The sequence below is a fragment of the Acipenser ruthenus genome, chromosome 1, assembly GCF_902713425.1.
Source record: "Acipenser ruthenus chromosome 1, fAciRut3.2 maternal haplotype, whole genome shotgun sequence".
Classification (NCBI taxonomy): Eukaryota; Metazoa; Chordata; class Actinopteri; order Acipenseriformes; family Acipenseridae; genus Acipenser; species Acipenser ruthenus.
The window spans coordinates 83176114-83195362 of record NC_081189.1 but is presented as its reverse complement, the minus strand read 5'-3'; the positions used below and the strand labels follow the sequence as shown (position 1 = coordinate 83195362).

Below are 19249 nucleotides of genomic sequence, written 5' to 3'. Positions count from 1 at the left end.
AGCACCAACCTCACGGCACTGCACAGCACCGCACAGCACAGCGAGCACCACAAGGAAAAAAGAGCACTGTTCCATGCACCCACGTGGACTATTGATACTGTGTTTGTTGTTGTTTTGGAACTGCAATCCAGCCGTATACCCCCGATACCGTTGCTGGTAGAGGGGCGGATTTTATTCGTTATTTAATAAAATACGGATTGTTTTGAACATTGAAAACTGGTCTAGACATTGTATTCCTCACACACAACTCTCACCTCCTGACAGGCTGTTATATTTTTGCGAGTGTACGATTGTAAACCTGTGTGAGATCTACAAGTAGCGGACAAACTATTCTCAGAATTATGAGAGGGCATGAGTAAACCAGTTTGGATATATCTTTAGTAATTGGTTAGCTACAGCCATAGCTGGCTGTTAGGAGTAAATTCCTAAGGGAAGTGACTAGTGAAATGTACTGTTCAAAACTAAGCAAGTTTACATTTACTATGGCTGGCTACACACAAGCTTGGTATAAAGTGTAGACCCCGACAGCCTGTCGTTCAGTAGATTAGAGGGAGGTTTGTTTCTGTTTCTATTTTTTCTTGTAGAGAGACACCCCTAGATTTAGTCTATTTTGTGTATTGTGTTTAGTGGGAAGGTTTTTAATGATAATATCCTGTGAAAGACCTGACTTGATTTGTTATCATACTTACTACTTACTTCTTAATTAAATACACTTGTACTGTGTTAGCGGTGGATAACTCACTTAGTAAATTACCATCCTAAAACAAAAACGATTACAAAAAAATAAAAAGCATAGTGGCGATCCGCCACATTCACCCTGGCCTTTTAAAAAATGTGTCCTCACATTTTACCAAAAAATTAAAAAACAAACAAAGCACGACCCATAAAATATAATCCCCAACCCCCTTGGATTACTAAAGCCAAGACTCTGCTCAATTATTTTAACAACTCTTTACTAGTCCAGGTAGCACTGGGGTTTCACAAGTTATCTTGTGGGGCGATGCAACTGCTGTTGGGAACCAGGGCTTGCCATCTTGGGACCTTCATCACAGGTTAAACAGTTGTACCTGAAAGACAGAAACACTCCCACAGTTGTCCCCATATTCCCCAGAAAAAAATCACTTGTACTCGCTTGGAGGAGTGACCAACCCAAACCGCTCCTCTTGCCTAGTAAGGGCTCAGCAAATTTCCAAAGCAAGCCTGCTTTCCCCTTAAAAAAACATTTCTGCCATTTGTAAGTGCCCCACTCACCTGTAGCACGCTTTACAATATACACAGCTTCTCAGCTCACCTTTCCATCTTACTCCTGCTCCTTAGTGGGGCCGTTCAGATAGACACTGGATGTGCTACCTCTGCTTCCTCAAGGTGAAGAGGAGTGTGTCCCTTTATGATCACCAAAACACACCCCCTTACCATGATAGCCCTGTACCTTCTCAACACCCTTTCTTTCCATAGCATCTACAGGCACTACAGACCGGTGTGAGTGTCTAGGGGAGTGGCCATCGTGGCCTACCTTTGCCCTTAAGGCCTAGCACCCACACTCAGCCTTGCCTTCACCCTTGGGGCATGGCCCACCATCTGGGGAGCTCTTTCTGTCCGTGGTACTCAGGGGGACATGCCCCATTGCAGTCAGCACCTACTACAGGGAGGGGCACAACACAATTAGCAGGTTGAAAAAAAATACCAGGCATAATGTCAAGATTCCAAATCCATATTACCTGGTCTTATTTTTCCATTTAAAAAAAATATATTTAGAAATCTCCTTCAACAAGTTTACATCGTTTTTCAGTTACATTTTCATCCACTGTATAACCTTCTGAACCTTACCAGTTCACCAAGAGTCGCGTCTTCCCTCATTTTATTTGAAATAATACTTTCCAGCCCCAATCTTCTTTCATTCGCATTGCTCATTGTACATTTCTCAACTGACTACACCCAGTCCAATGCCCTATCCTGCCGACTTATGCCAAAATATGTCACGGCCCCCAAAGAATATTATAAATTACGTGACACCAATCTAAAATGGTTTAACCTAAGATATACACATAAAATGTTCAGTTTACACAAAAAATAAGTCTGCAGACTTCATTAAAACATCACATCAGATCATCTTGCTGAAGATTTTGTATTGGACTGGGGTGGTAGTATTTTATCAAAACATCTTACTGTATTTCTTGCAATGGGCTACGATTATTTATTTTATTAGGTACAGTACATTTGAAAACTAGATTGTAAAGTGATGTTTTAATGAAGTTGTTTGTGTGTAAACTGAAGATTGTATGTGATTTAAATGCATTTGCAGCTTGAATGTACAAAATAAAACTTCTTTATTTTGTATTCATTGGTCTGGTGTGTTTCTCTGTCAGGTTTCTGCCACATGTTTTCCAGTGCCCCGGTATATCTTAGGTTAAACCATTTTAGATTGGTGTCACATAATTTATAATATTCTTTTGGCCCATGACATGAGTATACTATAAATCAGCTACAGTCAGTTACAAATAGTTGTGCAACATGGAGATGGTACCTTTTTCATAATAAATATGTTACACAATATTTCATTTAAAAGTAGGCTATACTACACTACATGAGTTTATTAATTAAATATACATCTATATTAATCAAAAACATACCAGCCATATGTACGATCGTTTCAATCAGTCCATTAGGTCATCGTTAAAGAGAGATTCATCTTACCTACAGGGAACTCCAGGGAAGTCCATAAGTGTTGATTCTCCCCATCTATTTATACAGTACAGTAAAAGTACCAAAACTTGACGCATGTCTAGATACAGGGGCAGATCTATATTGTGGGATTTACTCAGTAGTAATGAGGTTAGATACAGGGGCAGATCTATCTTGAGGGATTTACTCAGTAGTAATGAGGTTCGGATAGATCGATGGAGTGACGTAAGCACGCACTTTGCTTGGAGAATTAATCTCCTGCCGAAGACAGTCTAATCTCACAAGGGAAATGGGCACGTTTGGATTCAGATGTTCAACTCAGCAACTGCCAACAGATATACGAGTATTATTGCAAAGTGGTTACAAAACTATAAAGATGTTGCTGCATAAGTTCAAGATAAATTTAATAGAAGCTATAAAACAGTAGAGCATTAGATACACGGTATGTATAAATGCATCTGTATTCCTGTATTTTATGTTTGCCTAAAGTGCTGTTACAATTTAACTAGACATTTTAATAAGTATAACAATTATTAAATTGTGATAAATTGAATTCAAAAGCTCTGGGTATTATAAACATATAGTATAACGGTAAAAGGTTTTTCTGTATTCTGGTGTTGGCTACGTGTTATTTACATTTTTCTTGGAAAATCAAAAACTCAGTTTGGCAACAGAAATCTAACGAGGCTGCCGTAAGAACGTTGTTTTTGTAGCATTAATAATACAGAGAGATCTTGAACAGAACCAGTCGTTGCTAAATCGAGTCAGAACGTAGGGGTCAGGAAATTCCATAAAGTACTTGCAGTGCTGAAGTGGCGAGTATAGTTAAAGCTATAGCGTTTGTTTAGCGGAGAGGAAAAAAAAGCACAATTTAAAACCATGTTATAACTATTATGATAGGATTTACAGAACTGTTTGCACAACAGCATAGTCATAGCAAATTAAGTCCTGTATATATATATATATATATATATATATATATATATATATATATATATATATATATATATATATATATATATATATATATATAGTCCTCAATTAAAGGGCAGTATTTAAATTCCAGTATCATTATTACTGTTGTTATACTGGATGGTTATAAAGGCCTTAGAGACACACGGCTTAAGAATGCATTGTTGACAAGCAAAGGCTAAATGACATGATATTTGTATCAGTGCTAGAACAAAAGTTGTTAACAGTATGATTATTTCCGAACGGAATGTGTATTTTCCCCATTCTTTTATTCTGACATGTGGTTATCTAGTCGAGACATATACACAGACTGCTCATTGAAGCAGGCAGACGCTGCTTTAATCAGCTGCTCGTTTTACATTGTACAGCATTTAAATAGTTATCTCCGCCTACCCATTGTCCCATCCCACCCTCCAATATAGCATGTTAAATTAAAGCCACACACCTCGTACAGCTGAAATGAGTGAGATACTGTACTGCAGAACAGTTTTTGGATCTGAACTGAGAACGCGGTTTCTAACTGGTTTTAATAATTCAAAAATAAATGAATAAATAAATAGCAGTATCAATTGTATAGATACACTGTGCTCGCGCAAGGTGCACTTAAAGAAATGTCCGATCTGCCTAAATCTTGCGCGAGAGGGTTGTTCAGTTAAGAATATCAAGCGGTAATCAGCAACAATAGTGTGTTAATCTGTTAAATGTAACACCATCAAAATGAAACTCCCACTGACCTCTTCCTATGTAGCACGTGAAGAGATTGGGTAGAGAGAGGGAGTTTATTACTGGATTCTCACCTTGATGGAAACTACCGTCAGGTACCAATGCATCCGGTATTTTTCCTTCCTCAATTCTTTAGTTTTTTTCATTGATTTACATATTTATTTATTTGTTTACTTATTTATGTGTATTATTATTATTATTATTATTATTATTATTATTATTATTATTATTATTATTATTATTATAACTGAGTAAAAAGCAACCTTTGTCATCACAAAAGCCAGTCAGGCTGGAACAATGAATAGAAGAAAACTATATATCTGTATATATGTGCGTGTTTGTGTGTGTCTAAATAAATATATAGCTTTAGAAAATGTATTCTTTTAATTATGCAAACATTTAAACAGATATATCGTAGTTTACAACCAGGGTCAACGATTTATTTTATAGGGTCTACATCCATTTTACTGTGTATTTTTCATTTAACAGCAACTGCTTTACAGCACTTCCAGTATTTCTCACGACTTGTGTGAAGTTAGTGCTTTTATTATCAAGAGACCAGATCAGAGGCGGTCCGGATCCTGACCCTGATTGTATGAATAAGTAAGCAGGATGCTGACGAGTGTTAGATGCCTATAGGATTTTCGTAAGTTAGGAAAAAGTGCTGGTGCTGGCACTCCGCCCTGTAGTGCTTGTCATCAGAAGCTCCGAGTCATGTGTGTTGTTTTATGAAAATGCACGTCCTGTTGTACTTTAAATATCAGTTATTAAAATGCAACTGAGTCCTTTATTTTTCCAGCAGGATTTTCAACCAGGATTTTCATTTTCTGAAGAACAAGAAATCCACCGGATTCAGAAGTCCTGAGAAAAACACAGATGCTTAAAGGGAAGGAATTGCTACCTCGGTAGTAACTTGTAAAGCTGTCATCAATCAAGTGATATAGGCTCAGAGCTACAGCGGCTTTGCAATAACTCTCTAAATTCCTTCATCAGTCACTTTCAGAGTGGCGAGCTTAGAAAGAATACATATACTCAAAGTGGAGAAGAATCACCTTTTTCATACATTACTTACTTTGCTTGGTCTGCAGTCATCTGGTATTTCCTTTTAAAATGCATTGGGTCACGATTGTGCTTGTCGGATTGACTCTTTGTGGAAAACTGTCAATGTACAATGGCTTAGATTATGATTATAGTTATGATTCTTATGACGAAGAGAAAAGTGAGACGATTGATTACAAGGATCCTTGCAAAGCTGGTAAGTGATTTATATATATATATATATATATATATATATATATATATATATATATATATATATATATATATATATATATATATATCCGTTGGTTCTCAATTCTAGCATGAATTTAAGTACTACAGTTTAATCATTTAAAAGTTATACACATCTTATGTTTTCCTTAGATCCCATTGATGCATATATGCTACAACCTACATATTTATATCCAAGTATTGGGGCGATTTGCATATCAACGTGTGTGTGTGAGTGTGTGTGTGTGTGTGTGGGGGGGGGGGGGGGGGGGGGGGGGGGGGGGGGTATAGGAAAGTGTGGTGTACCTCACATAGTTTAGATGTCCATAATAGAGTAGCTATTATGAATGCGGATTATCTCATCTCCCAGGTGGTTTTACAATGTTTATTTTTATCCTAATACTCTCAACTTAGTTGACAGACAAGATCGTGTTTCACCGTGTAAAGAATGTAACGTAGTAAATGTGTAGTGAAGAAAGTCCAAGAAGCTTGTATCATTCTAACACCGTCTTATAATTATCAAGCAGTTAACTTCTATGCACTATCCCCTCTCGCGTAACGGTACGTGCACCTGGCAGGTCATTAGACTTTTTTACAATGTATTGGTTTTCACACTATCCTCCCACCTTACTATTACAGATCGTTAAGGGTTTGACTCCAGGTTTGAAATCGATGGTTACTTAAGCATGTGTGAAATTCCTTTCTTTAGTGTTGTATGCGAATGCACATAAAATATTAAATGAGACAAGGTTAAAGTTTTCTCACTTTCTTATATGCGACTGGCCTTTATTTGCTACCGGTGCAGTATGCACGTAATTCCTCTCATGACCGCATCATGCGTGAAGCCACCAGCAATTTGTGTTCACTATTAGAATCATTCAGATTCAAATCACAGGCTTAACATACCAGGCATACCTTTTTAAATACGTATTTTAAGACGCTTACAAAAATACCAGCAAGCATTAAAAGGGAAACAATCTGATTTTTTTTCCATGCAGTCTTTATTTTTTCAGTACATTAACAGTAAAGTACAGTAATAAACTTCACATTGGCTTCTAATGTCCTGGCCACCTCTCATTAGCTCTCCCTGTCCATTTTTTTTCTCAATATTTTTAAACTACTTCCTTCATTATTTAATTAGTCTTAAGCGGGGTCAACTATATTATAGTCAATGAAATTGTTGAAGAAAAAAAAAGTTATTTAATGGAATGGAGTGGAAGTCGAGATTGCCTATCCCTGATACAGCAGACTGTTTTGTACCTGTGTCAGTGCTTGTTATTTTAAACTGAGGCTTGAGAATAATCCTAGTCAGCTCTCATAACTGTATCCCAACTTGCTGCCCATAAGAGTCATCCGCAGGTGTTTTGTGCTAAGTGCAGGAATATGTGCCGCCCATGACTACAGCACGGCCAGTTGACTCCAGAAGGACTTATTTAGCCGATCTGCTATGCTTTGGTCAGATATCTGAATGTAGTGAAGGGCAGTGTTTTACTCAGTAAGTGCATCTATTGTATTTCTTGATATGTTTGACGTCAGCAATTTCCAGATTGGAGATTCTTATTCTACTAAAATATACTCAAGAATACATCTGCAGTTGGTGTAATACACTTTGCACTATATTTACTTTTCTTTAGATTTCACAAAGATAATTGAAATCTGCTTATACTGGAATGGCAATAAAATGCCCAAACCCTAATTTGTCTTTATGACAGAATATTTTTTGTTTGTTAATCAGAACATTTTTTTAAAACTGATAAAACAAGAGTGGTGATATAGTTTAAATGTAATCCCTGCCTGGGTTATCACCTTCCCCTTTATTATTATTATTATTTATTTCTTAGCAGACGACCTTATCCAGGGCGACTTACAATTGTTACAAGATATCACATTATTTTTACATACAATTACCCATTTATACAGTTGGGTTTTTACTGGAGCAATCTAGGTAAAGTACCTTGCTCAAGGGTACAGCAGCAGTGTCCCCTACCAGGGATTGAACCCACGACCCTCCGGTCAAGAGTCCAGAGCCCTAACCACTACTCCACTCTGCTTTAAAATAACTTCCACATTTTATAACACCTATTCTGTTAACTGTTGCAGGGTGCACTTCTGTAGTATATAATAACATAGAAGGTAATACATATTGAACAAAAAAACCTTAAATAATAAAGGGCATATGTGTCTATTTATCTAAACAGGTAAACTATGCATACATTCTAATTGCAGTGGAGTGGGTTGAATGGGTAGTCATGGCCCAAAGTGCATTAGTCCTGAAATCATAAAAAAAAATCATATGCTGCTGTGAAAATCCTACTGTTTTGCTATGGTTGCAACACAGCAGGCAAATAATAAGAAAATAGTGTGCCAGATTAATAGTTTTATAGATGTATTTAGTTTGTCCACTGGGTAGCTGCTGTCGCCGCCGCTGCTTACCAGTTGTACATTGGTTGTCTTAAGCATAAGAGTAATTACATGCTAGGACTTGTTATGGAATTTGAGTCATGAACTTAGAGTGGTGCCAGCATGTAAGAATAACTGATGGCTTGCCATAATGTAGTCTGTTATTAAGAATGATAATAGTACTATTTATATAATTAAAATAGACAAAACCGAAACCGAGAAGTCATAATTAAATACTTTATATGTATGTACCAAAACAAATTTGAGCTTGGGCTCTAAAACATAGTGGGTTTTTAATTTTGTTTTTAAAGATTATTTATTACATTTTTACATATGTCTAGATCAACATCCAACTTGCAGGATCTCGTAGTTGTCCTATTAAGAGGAACGTGCATACACTGATTTTGCACGTATTAGACCTTAACCTTGAATAGGCAAGAGAATCCAATAGTGATCAATTTTGGTAATCACTGAAACACAAATAATGTCATGTAGGAATATATGAAATCATGTTTCCATCTGTCTGTACACTTACATTTTAACACACTTAATCTGTGGATGTAGGTCATAGAGATCTACTTATTAATGCTAGTGGTACCATATTATCATTAAATTAAACTCCACTTGGGTATTTATTGTTCAGAAAAGGTTACCATTACCCAGGCAGAGACTGTTGATAGTGACACAATGTGAAGAATCTCAGTGATTTTTGAGTCCCCAGAGGACAGTTCACTGCTGAAGACCAATTTAAGATCACCATATTGATTTCATTTGTGACTTAAGCTACTGTATATTCAAACACAGACCTCAAGACATGAAGCCTCATGAATGGGCCCACTGTACTACCTGTGGCTCTGAAGTAGTCATTTTTTGACATTGATTTAATATCTTGAACTCCCCAAACTCAAAAACAAAGTGATGCCACTGTCTTAAAATATGCATCTACTGTTCTACAATCTTATAGAGAGCACAACATCAGGGACACAGTGATCTGATTGGTTTAGTGATCAATAGAGCTTTAACAGTTGTTGTTGGTGCATACTCTATTTTTGTAGGGCTTTAACAAAAAATAGTAACTGCCCTCCTTCATTAGAAATGATTTTAAACTACAAATAAGACATGGTAATAAGAGATGTGCATTCATATACCATGTTAAAGCCTTAACATTTTTTTTTTGTCATTGCAACTTAAAGAGCACTTAGCTTCAAATTTAATTTCTTAGTTTTTTATTGCAAATACTTCAATATGGTGTTTTGGTGTTAAGGTCTTTCACCTGAGTTCAGGAGCTGCTCTTTAGTCCCATTTGCCAGCCACTGATATATGTAAAAGTGAGCTAGATCAGCCACAGTTTGCTTATATAACTGGGAGCCAGCGCTATCTAATGATCTTCCACTTTGGAAACAAGTTTACCTTAGTTTTGCTTGCAATACATTGCTGTGCACTAGATGGTGCTGGTTCTTACTACTATAAAGACATGTTGGCTTATCTAGAGCAGTGTTTTAGTAATTGTAATAAGAACCACTCAGAAGGATTACAATGGGGGGCATTATAAGGGTCCAAATTAAATAGTTAATTTGTTAATTAATTTGTCAATTCATAAGTTAATTCTTAAATTAATTGATCAATTCATAAATTAATTTGTAAATTAATTCTTATATTTATAAATTAATTTGTAAATTTATAAATTAATTCTTAAATTTATATATTAATTTGTAAGTTAATTTGTCAATTCTTACGTGAAATCATAAATCAATTTCATTTGGCAATTGAACTTTCAAGTTCATTTTGCAATTGAATTTTTAAAGCCTATGTTTGAACAGCTATTAAAATACTTTTGTACTAACTATGCCGGTCTGTCTGTTACAGCCTGGGGGTGAATATGTGCATGCGGTAGGTTTACAAATTAATAAACTACTTACCTTATTTTAATCCAGTTGACGCCACATGTGCGAACAATCTTCAGCTGTGCGGTTCCTGAGCCTCTGGTCTGCAGACATACACTAGGAACCACAGGTGTAATTTACACTGGGGACATGTCCCCCTCACTTTTTCAATGATGGGAAAATATCCCCCTCACTTTTCCAATGATGGGTAAATGCCCCCCTCACATTGCAGGAATACTAAAACTTTTATTTTACGGAAATGTATTGGTATAATCACTAGTCAGTAAAAAAGTCAATGGGAAGAAAAATGGGATTGGATCTGGGATCACTGGAGCCGGATCATGAGATGGTGTTTTACTATGAGGATCTGGATCAGGATCCACTGATCCGTAATGTTGATCCGATCCTGGAGCTGCACACACCTTAACTAGGGAAACTGACCAATGAGAAGTGAACATATGTGGCACATAGTTTAAAGGCCCCGGCTGACAAATTTGTGTACAGCTTGAGATCACAGTAATGTTGGGAAAAATGGCAAACGGATGGACAAAGATAGAGGAGGATGCACTATGTTGCTGTATCCAAAACACAGGAAAATGGTTTAAGTTTGTAATTCACCATAGCTTGTGTTATTTACTAATGTTATCACATTGAGGTTTCTGTCTACTTACCGTGTACAGTAAAACTTAAAACAGCAAAATGACCTTTGTGCAAATAAATATAGACAATAACAACTAAATACATTACCAATTTTTACACAATTATACCAAATTAATGACGATATATTACTGATTCTAAATTATTCTGCGTGTTTAAATACATCACACAGACTCTCGCATCTCTATTGATCATGTGCTAAAAAATCTATCACATTTTACTAAACATTTTTACACTAATAAATAATCAATTACCATAACGAACATTATCGTATTCAACATAGCAAAGTTGAGTTCTTACCTGTAAACAGGAACACCTTTAAAGTTTGAAACTCATTGTCTGGAGCTTGGTGTTTATTCACATTGTCATCGATACACTGTGGTTTGAAGTTCAAGCTACAATATGTGCCGCTACAAACACCCTTTTCTTATACCAATACAGTACTAGCATAATTTTAATAGCAAAACTGTATTTATCTTAACTATTTCATTAAATCTGCATTATGCCACACTTGCTCTAGCGCTCTACGCTGCCTCAGCGGCCAGTAAGGGATGTGATCCTGGATCCAGGCTCGATCTGAGCGGAGCTTTATGCTCTTCGAAGCCTAAAGTCATGGCTTCGTAATTCCATGACTCAGTAGAGACTGAATAATAAATATAGCTATTTGCCACACGTATCACTCGTGACAACATTGTCTCAACAATGTATTGTTTTGAATGATTGCCGCAGAAATGTCTTTGGATCTTTTAATTAGGCACACGAGGGATTCAATGCTTTGTTACAGTATACTTGTGTAACATATTATATTATTTCAGATATAATAATCTTCATGCATGCCCCAGCTACAGAAACTGTCCTCAGCCCCCTCCCCCAACTTATGAAACTAAAGTTAATGTTCAAACATAGGCTTTAAAAAGTTCAATTGCCAAATTAACTTGAAAGTTCAATTGGCAAACAGCTCATTTACGATTTAACGTAAGAATTGACACATTAACTTACAAATTAATTTATAAATTTTAGAATTAATTTATAAATATAATAATTAATTTACAAGTTAACTTATGAATTGACCACTTAATTTAAACTTATGAATGGACAAATTCATTAATGAATGAACTTATGAATTGACAAATGAATTAACAAATTAACTATTTAATTTTGACCCTTATAATGCTCCATACATATGTATAGGCTTGCATTACAGTTTCCCTGATATTTTCTTGTTATTGTACTGAAAAGTGCTGAAATTAGTAGTTGGAATTGACAAGTAATAATTTACATACTAATAATTTACATTTGTGCCAAATCATTTGGTAGTTTAGTTATGTGCATAATTGAATAGTGCATAAGGGACTGGGCTGAGACAGCCTAGCTCATTACATTTGTGACAGAAGACAGGATTGTATAATGGTCGCCAGAGCTAAAATGCATCAATCTACTAGGTTTTTTTTTATTACTTTAATCATTATCGCCCAGATTGTAAAAAAGGTATTTCACTAATCTTGGTGTTCTACTGCTTAAATATTTCTGCAGACAGGCAATTTAGAGGTATTTATTCTGTAGCAGATTTGATTGGTTACCATTCTAATTGAGCCTATAATAGACCAATCGAATACATGACTGTTTGATGCACTTCCCAGCCTCATTTAAGAAGAACAAAAGAATACTTTTGCGAATGTGTCAGCATTCTTAGGTGTATAGCATCCAGGCAGGTTAATCTGAATTTCAAATGATATGAGAAAACTGGGGAGGGTATTGATTTATTGACTTGCATTAGAACCCCATTGAATCTCTCATTTATTTATTTGTAGTATGCAGCAGTTCTAGTTTCCTCTTACTTTTCAATGCTTTTCAATGACTTATTTCGCTGTACCTCCTGGTCACAATAAAATAAACACTGCAGAATATTATAATCTAATTTCTTTAAAATATTTCTCTATGCAAAGTTTCTGTGAATGTTTACTTACAGTAGGCAATAGTAACACTCTTATGGTCAAGTAAACTGTTAGAAATGTAGCAGTCCGGCTGTTCCTTCAGATGTATATGTGGGTATTTTTGCTTCCGATGGAGGTTTTGCCCTCTGTGCCTCTCTTAGATATAATACCAGCAGATATTTACTAGAATACAACACGATTTAGAAAAAGAAGATACAAAACACACTGAATCCATATATCTTCATAGAACTGGGGCAAAGCTAAAGTAGTAGCTGTAACAACCAGATATAAGAGTAAGCAACATATAAAGTATATATCAGTGGCTATACATCTAAAGTAAAATAATCCTCTAAACAATTTATTTGAACAACACACACATATATTGCAACAATGCTAAGATAGACATCACCACCAAGCTACTGTACCACTGCTGTTTTAAAGAAGCTGTTGATATTTCAGATTGATATGTTTTGCTTACATTATGATAGGGCTATGACATTACTTTTTTGGCACAGATGTATTGCAAATCTAAATCTCTGTTCGATGTAAACCCGACAATTTTCTGTACTAGATTTTTTTGCTCATTTTCCAAACAACTGAATATGGCTGCACTCTGATTTTCTGCATTACAATGTTCAAATATTTCTCTTAGGTTCAAAACAAATTTCACCTGCTTCAACATTTACAAAACAATGGTAAATAACAAGTTGACTCTTGTCACTTTGGTCAGTGCTTTCATCACACAGTATATTCATGCCAATCTTCTCAATGTTTCTGGCAACAGTTTTTGCATTACAATGCAGTGTTTGAAAGGCAGTAAAATCGGGGTAGATTTTTGTGGCAATTTCTTTAAAGACGCTACCTGTTGAAAATGATTTTGCCAAGGCAAGACATATACTATTTGGTCTATCTTTTTGGTCCAAGTTTACAAATGCCGACATACACCTGACCCCATGGATGCCGCCAGCATGAGGGCCAAAGGGGCCATGGCCCCCACCACTTTTCCTACTGGGGGAGGGGCAGTGGCCCCCACCACTTTTCCTACAGGGGGAGGGGCAGTATATGGTTTGGCCCCTACTTTGAAAAAAAAAAAATGGCTACATAGTGTGGCACTGTTGTGTATTAAGGTGCTTTTTTTCATAAACTGTCATTAATTTAAATTAGCAAACGTTTCCTACTGGTCAGAGACAAAAAGCCTCAATATAACCGCTCATTATGGGAAAGGGAAACGGAAGTATGAATGTAAAAATTTTTTAAGCAGCATTTTAAAAGAACCAACATTCATTGTGAGAAGTGACTACTCCTCCATTCAGACTCCACTGCGAGAGAAAGGAGCATGAAAGGGTTTGCATGGCACGTTTGTTTTAGCAAGGCTGCTATAATATGTTTAGTCCCGGTACAGTTTTGTATGAAATCTGAACCGAATGAAACCTTGCCCTTTTTTCCCGAAATAATCTATTTTGTTAAGCTATATAAAAAGTTTAGTTATATGTATATAATTACAGACCACGGCTGATTTATATGTGTTTTGCATACAATATGCATGTATCAGTTTAGTGAATGCTGTATATACAGCAACAGATGTAGGAATACTTTAATTTGTGATTTACCCTGTCATACCTCAGCAGCAGTAGCAACACCAGCCTCAGTAAAGTCAGATGCTTTACATTTATCTCTTTAAAGAATGTTACTAGAAGTGCAAGCTACCCTTGTGTTTTGCAGCGTTATGCACATTTTGTTCGAAATAAAAGTGCATTCTCAAAATAATATTTTCTTTTATTCCTGAAAACCGCTGCAACCGGTTGCATTCCTGGACCATTTAAAAACAAAATATTAGTTTCACCCAAGAAGTATTGAAAGATCTGCTTTTAGGTTTTGCTGCAGACATCTCAGCTTTTTCTAGTTGCGTTTTAAAACTCTCTCTTTTAATGGATTTTCACCTGCTGCCAATTTTCATAAGTGCTATCAACGCTCCTCCCAAATGCTAAATAATCTATGTTTTTTAAAAAAAAAAACAGATAGCATTAAAAGTCAAAATCTTTATTTTAAAATGTGTAATTGCATGACTTGCATTCACCTACATGTATGTAATTTTTCACAATCTACCTGATATAATTAGATGACAAAACAAAGCACTAATTATGTTTTACATACTCAATTTATGCATACTATGCAAGATATTCTGGTATCTTCAGAATTCAAATTAAACCTTTTCTTCCCTTGGGTGGTGGGGGAAGGTCAGTGGTTGTACTGGGAAAAAGCAAAAGAATGATTAAATACACAAGTAAGTAATTGTACTCTGTGTTTTGTGTGTCATTTGGTTATTGTAACTGAAGAAATGTATATTTCATTGGTTTAAATGTGATTATGAATGCACTTGGGTAATACGTGTTATGCCCTCCAATATTGTTTAAACAATGATGTAGCTATTTGATGCTGGGTACATTTATAAAAAGACTGCTTTGTGTCCAAATTATATTAGGACCGTATGATATGCTTTATATTGTTTAAAGGCCATTAAATGCCAAAATAGTAACAAGTAGGGCAAGAGTCGAGTACATTTTTAAAATATTTCTTTTTATGAGAGTGCAAAGCTTCTACTTAACTAAGAAACTTAACTGCATGCTCTTTTTTGGCAAGTTCATGTACTGTGCTTTGACTTCAACTTTTGTAATGAAAATAATAAGCACACATAGAAAATATCTTGTTTTCATCCAGATGTATAATTAACATATTGTCAAATGTCATTTCTTTACTGTTGGAAACACACATCTAAAATTAGATAAAGGAATGGCTTTAATGAGAGAAAGCAGAAAAGCTTGTAATACAATCTGGATGAAACTTTTCTTTTTAGTTAGAATTTTTTTTTAAAAAGATGATTGGTGATGTTTAAGGTTTTAACTGTGGATTATTTTGTTTATGGTGCTTGGCCTTGCTTGCATAAAACCTTTGATTCATGAAGTCAAAGTTAAATGGGGCTTAGAATGGGTTGGTTCTCTGAACACTTTGCTAAAAAGAAATCACATTAAAAGGCAGAAAAATGTCATTGGCTGAAAGATAAAACTGAATAGGAGGCCCTATCTTTAACAGTAGGTAAACCAGGACAAATGATGTATACGATAGAAATAACACTAACATTGTAAGCAAGTTAGCTATGTTTTATTACTACTATATTGCACGAATTGCACACTATTGACAATACCCAGTAAAACACTGTATTAAAAGGCAAATATATGCAGTATTATCTGTAATCCTTGAACACAGTTGAATGCTAGTTGTTATGTACTGTACCATGTTGTTTGGTATAATTATGTACAATAAGATGGAATGTAAGAACGCAAAAGCATTAGTCACACATGCTGCGGTACACTTGACAACCATCTAGTCGCAGCGCAAGCCCAGAATGAGTGGAGCCAAGGTCTGTAGGATTTTGACCAATCAGAGAGTTTTGATAAGGACGCCTTACTTTCTATAGGTTGCCTGCTACAGGGACTAGGGGCGGAACCAGGGCTATTTAACCCTGGGAAATATGAATGAAAAGTACTGAACTCGATGCCTGGAGTCAGACCCAGGGATCCTTTTGATTCCTGTATTGAAGATTGTTATTTTGTGTACCTTTTACTATTTGAATAAAGCATTTTCAAAACCAAACAAGACAAAGAGCTTTCCATTAAATGCAAGCGTGCAAAGCAGAGTTCCAGAATCCAGTGTTTCCCAAGTCAGAGATGGAGCGGATCCAGTGTGTAAGCAGAGTAAGCAGCCAGTGATTCCTGAGTCAGAGACGGAACAGGCAGCGACGTGACTCATCAGCAGCAGATCTAGTGTGTGAGCATAGTGAGCAGACAGCGATTCCTGAGTCAGAGACGGAACAGGCAGCGACGTGACTCATCAGCAGCAGATCTAGTGTGTGAGCAGAGTGAGCAGACAGCGATTCCTGAGCCAGAGACGGAACAGGCAGCGACGTGACTCATCAGCAGCAGATCTAGTGTGTGAGCAGAGTGAGCAGACAGCGATTCCTGAGTCAGAGGCGGAACAGGCAGCGACGTGACTCATCAGCAGCAGATCTAGTGTGTGAGCAGAGTGAGCAGACAGCGATTCCTGAGCCAGAGACGGAACAGGCAGCGACCTGACTCATCAGCAGCAGATCTAGTGTGTGAGCAGAGTGAGCAGACAGCGATTCCTGAGTCAGAGACGGAACAGGCAGCGACGTGACTCATCAGCAGCAGATCTAGTGTGTGAGCAGAGTGAGCAGCCAGCGATTCTAGAGTCAGAGACGGAACAGGCAGCGACGTGACTCATCAGCAGCAGATCTAGTGTGTGAGCATAGTGAGCAGCCAGCGATTCTAGAGTCAGAGACGGAACAGGCAGCGACGTGACTCATCAGCAGCAGATCTAGTGTGTGAGCATAGTGAGCAGCCAGCGATTCCTGAGTCAGAGACGGAACAGGCAGAGACGTGACTCATCAGCAGCAGAACTAGTGTGTGAGCAGCCAGCGATTCCTGAGTCAGAGACGGAACAGGCAGCGATGCGACTCAGCAGCAGTGGATCCAGTGTGTAAGCAGTGAGGCAGCAAGTCCGGAGTCAGAGACGGACCGGCGGTGGGTCCTGAGTCAAAGACGGAACGGCGCCAGTGCGGTTCTCATTAGCAATACAACACATAACACAAAAGCAGCAGATCCAGCGTGTGAGCGGTGAGGCAGCAATTCCTGAGTCAGAGACGGAACGGCGGCGGGTCCCGAGTCAGAGACAGAACGGCGCCGATGCGGTTCTCATCAGCAACAACGTGCAATAAAAGAATATAACTAAATACACCACATCCATTACAGTCAACAAACTACAAACATACTTATTAGGTTTGTTTTTTATTGTTGTGTTTTTGACTATGTTGTGGTGTATGGATCAAAAGAAACTTTCATCAATTAATTTGAATTTTCTAAGCATATGTCTATGATGCATTAAATGAAAACACAGTTCTGTGATCATTTTCTATTAATTTAAATAACTGTATTTTGAAATTCTTTTCACAAAATAATGCACTCTAGATACATAAATACTATGAAACTTCTGCAACCTAATTCCTTTATCTCTTGTGATATAGTTCTGTCAAACAGAAATATTTTTTTTAAATTTAGTGGTCGCCAATTATTTTTATTGTTTTCTCCTCAATTTAGTAATATCCAATTATTTTTAGGCTCAGCCCACCACTACCACCCCTGTGCTGACTCTGTCGATATCCTCTGAAGCGTGTGCCGTCAGCCGTCCGCTTCATTACACACTGCAGACTCACCATGCAGCCACCCAGAGCTACAGCATTGGAGGACAATGCAGCCCTACAGGCAAGCCCAGAGGCTCCCAGCCAGACCACAGTGGTCGCTGGTGCGCTGTGAGCTGAGGACACCCTGGCCGACCTAGCCCTCCCTCCCCCCGGGCAGCGCTCAGCCAATTGAGCGCCATCCCCAGGGAGCTCCCATCCTCAGTCGACAAAGGAAGAGTCTGGACTCGAACCAGCGATGTCTAGACTATAGGGCGCATCCTGAACTCCACATGGCGCGCCTTTACTGGATGTGCCACTCGGGAGCTTAATTCTTAAACCCAGCTTTTACTTTAAATGTTAGTTTATACTAATCCAATATTAGTTATTTGCTTTTCTAATGGTTTGATTGGTAACAAAGCATAGAAACACAATTTACAATGGCCCATTTGCAGTGTCCATAGTAAGATAAATATAAAGTCAACAGCCTATCTTGTTTTGTATGTTTAAAAAAAAAATAGGAGGTGGCTGAGGTGCATTTCACATGTTCCATAGAAAGGTACATTTTCCATTGAAACACTTATTGATTGGTTTGTTTTTCAGCTTTACTAATTTATTTCCTAATACTATTAATGGGTTTTAAATTGTCACTGTACTGCAAGTGTAGACTAGCCTTTAAACACATTTGTATAACTATCTTTAGTTACGCAAACAACATCAAGATTAACTCCATTGGGCATTGGTGAAGAGAAGTTGTTATTTTTCTTTCTTTGTAAAACAGGGTCTTAAAGAAGCTTGGTTTTGTTTGTTAAAAACATCAGGCTTTTCAGACCTTGTCTTTTAGGAAATTAGCAAATTGGATGCCCCATTGTTCTCATAAAGGGATTAATAAAGCTGTGGGAGGATTAAGCATTTCACCCATTCCCCCTCCCCTTTGCTCAGGTGACCACACTGGAGCCAAGTTACCTTTTATGTAAATTCTACTGGAGCTTTGAAGTTAATAAAAATGCAGTATACATGCATTCTCAACTGTTGTCACTTGTGTGTTATTAAGCAGCTTTTCTCTCCTGTGGGTATATGGGTCTTCTTCTGTTACTTTACCCAAACAAAGAGATTGTGCAAGTATGCTATCATATCATTGAAAGTAATTAGATTTTTTTTTTTATAGTATCACATTGCAAACGGAGCCAGCCAGATAACCCACTCATTACCTCTAGGAGCCAGAGGCTACAGCTTGTTTAAGGCAGGTTACTGTTAAAAAAAATCCACAAACTATTCACAGCTATGGGGTTTCCTGCATTGAGCTCCCTAGGTGTTTTTTTTCTCCTATTTTTATTTAATTACAGTTAAATTAGGCATTTGTTCCTCATAATAGCCAAGGAAGGATGGGTTATCAAACTGATTTATTTGTAGAATGGAAGACAATCTTATCTTATTAACTTTACTTACGGTGACATTAGGCAGGTGTCATTTAACCT

The 19249-nt window shown here is 37.1% G+C and overlaps 1 protein-coding gene across 4 annotated transcripts in view; it reads left to right on the top strand.

The window, feature by feature from the left end:
- The first annotated feature begins 2946 nt into the window (after positions 1-2946).
- Positions 2947-19249, top strand: part of LOC117420411 (tolloid-like protein 1) — an 87776-nt gene continuing 71473 nt past the window's right edge. Inside the window, exons 1-2 of one of the 4 annotated variants that reach the window (XM_059031141.1) lie at positions 2947-3124; positions 5180-5632. In XM_059031141.1, coding sequence (XP_058887124.1) covers positions 5488-5632 — 145 coding nt within the window. In that variant the 5' untranslated portion in view covers positions 2947-3124; positions 5180-5487. Of the gene's footprint in view, positions 3125-5039; positions 5633-19249 lie in introns of those variants that run through there. The other 3 variants (XM_059031147.1, XR_009329597.1, XM_034033859.3) reach the window with 3 other exon arrangements.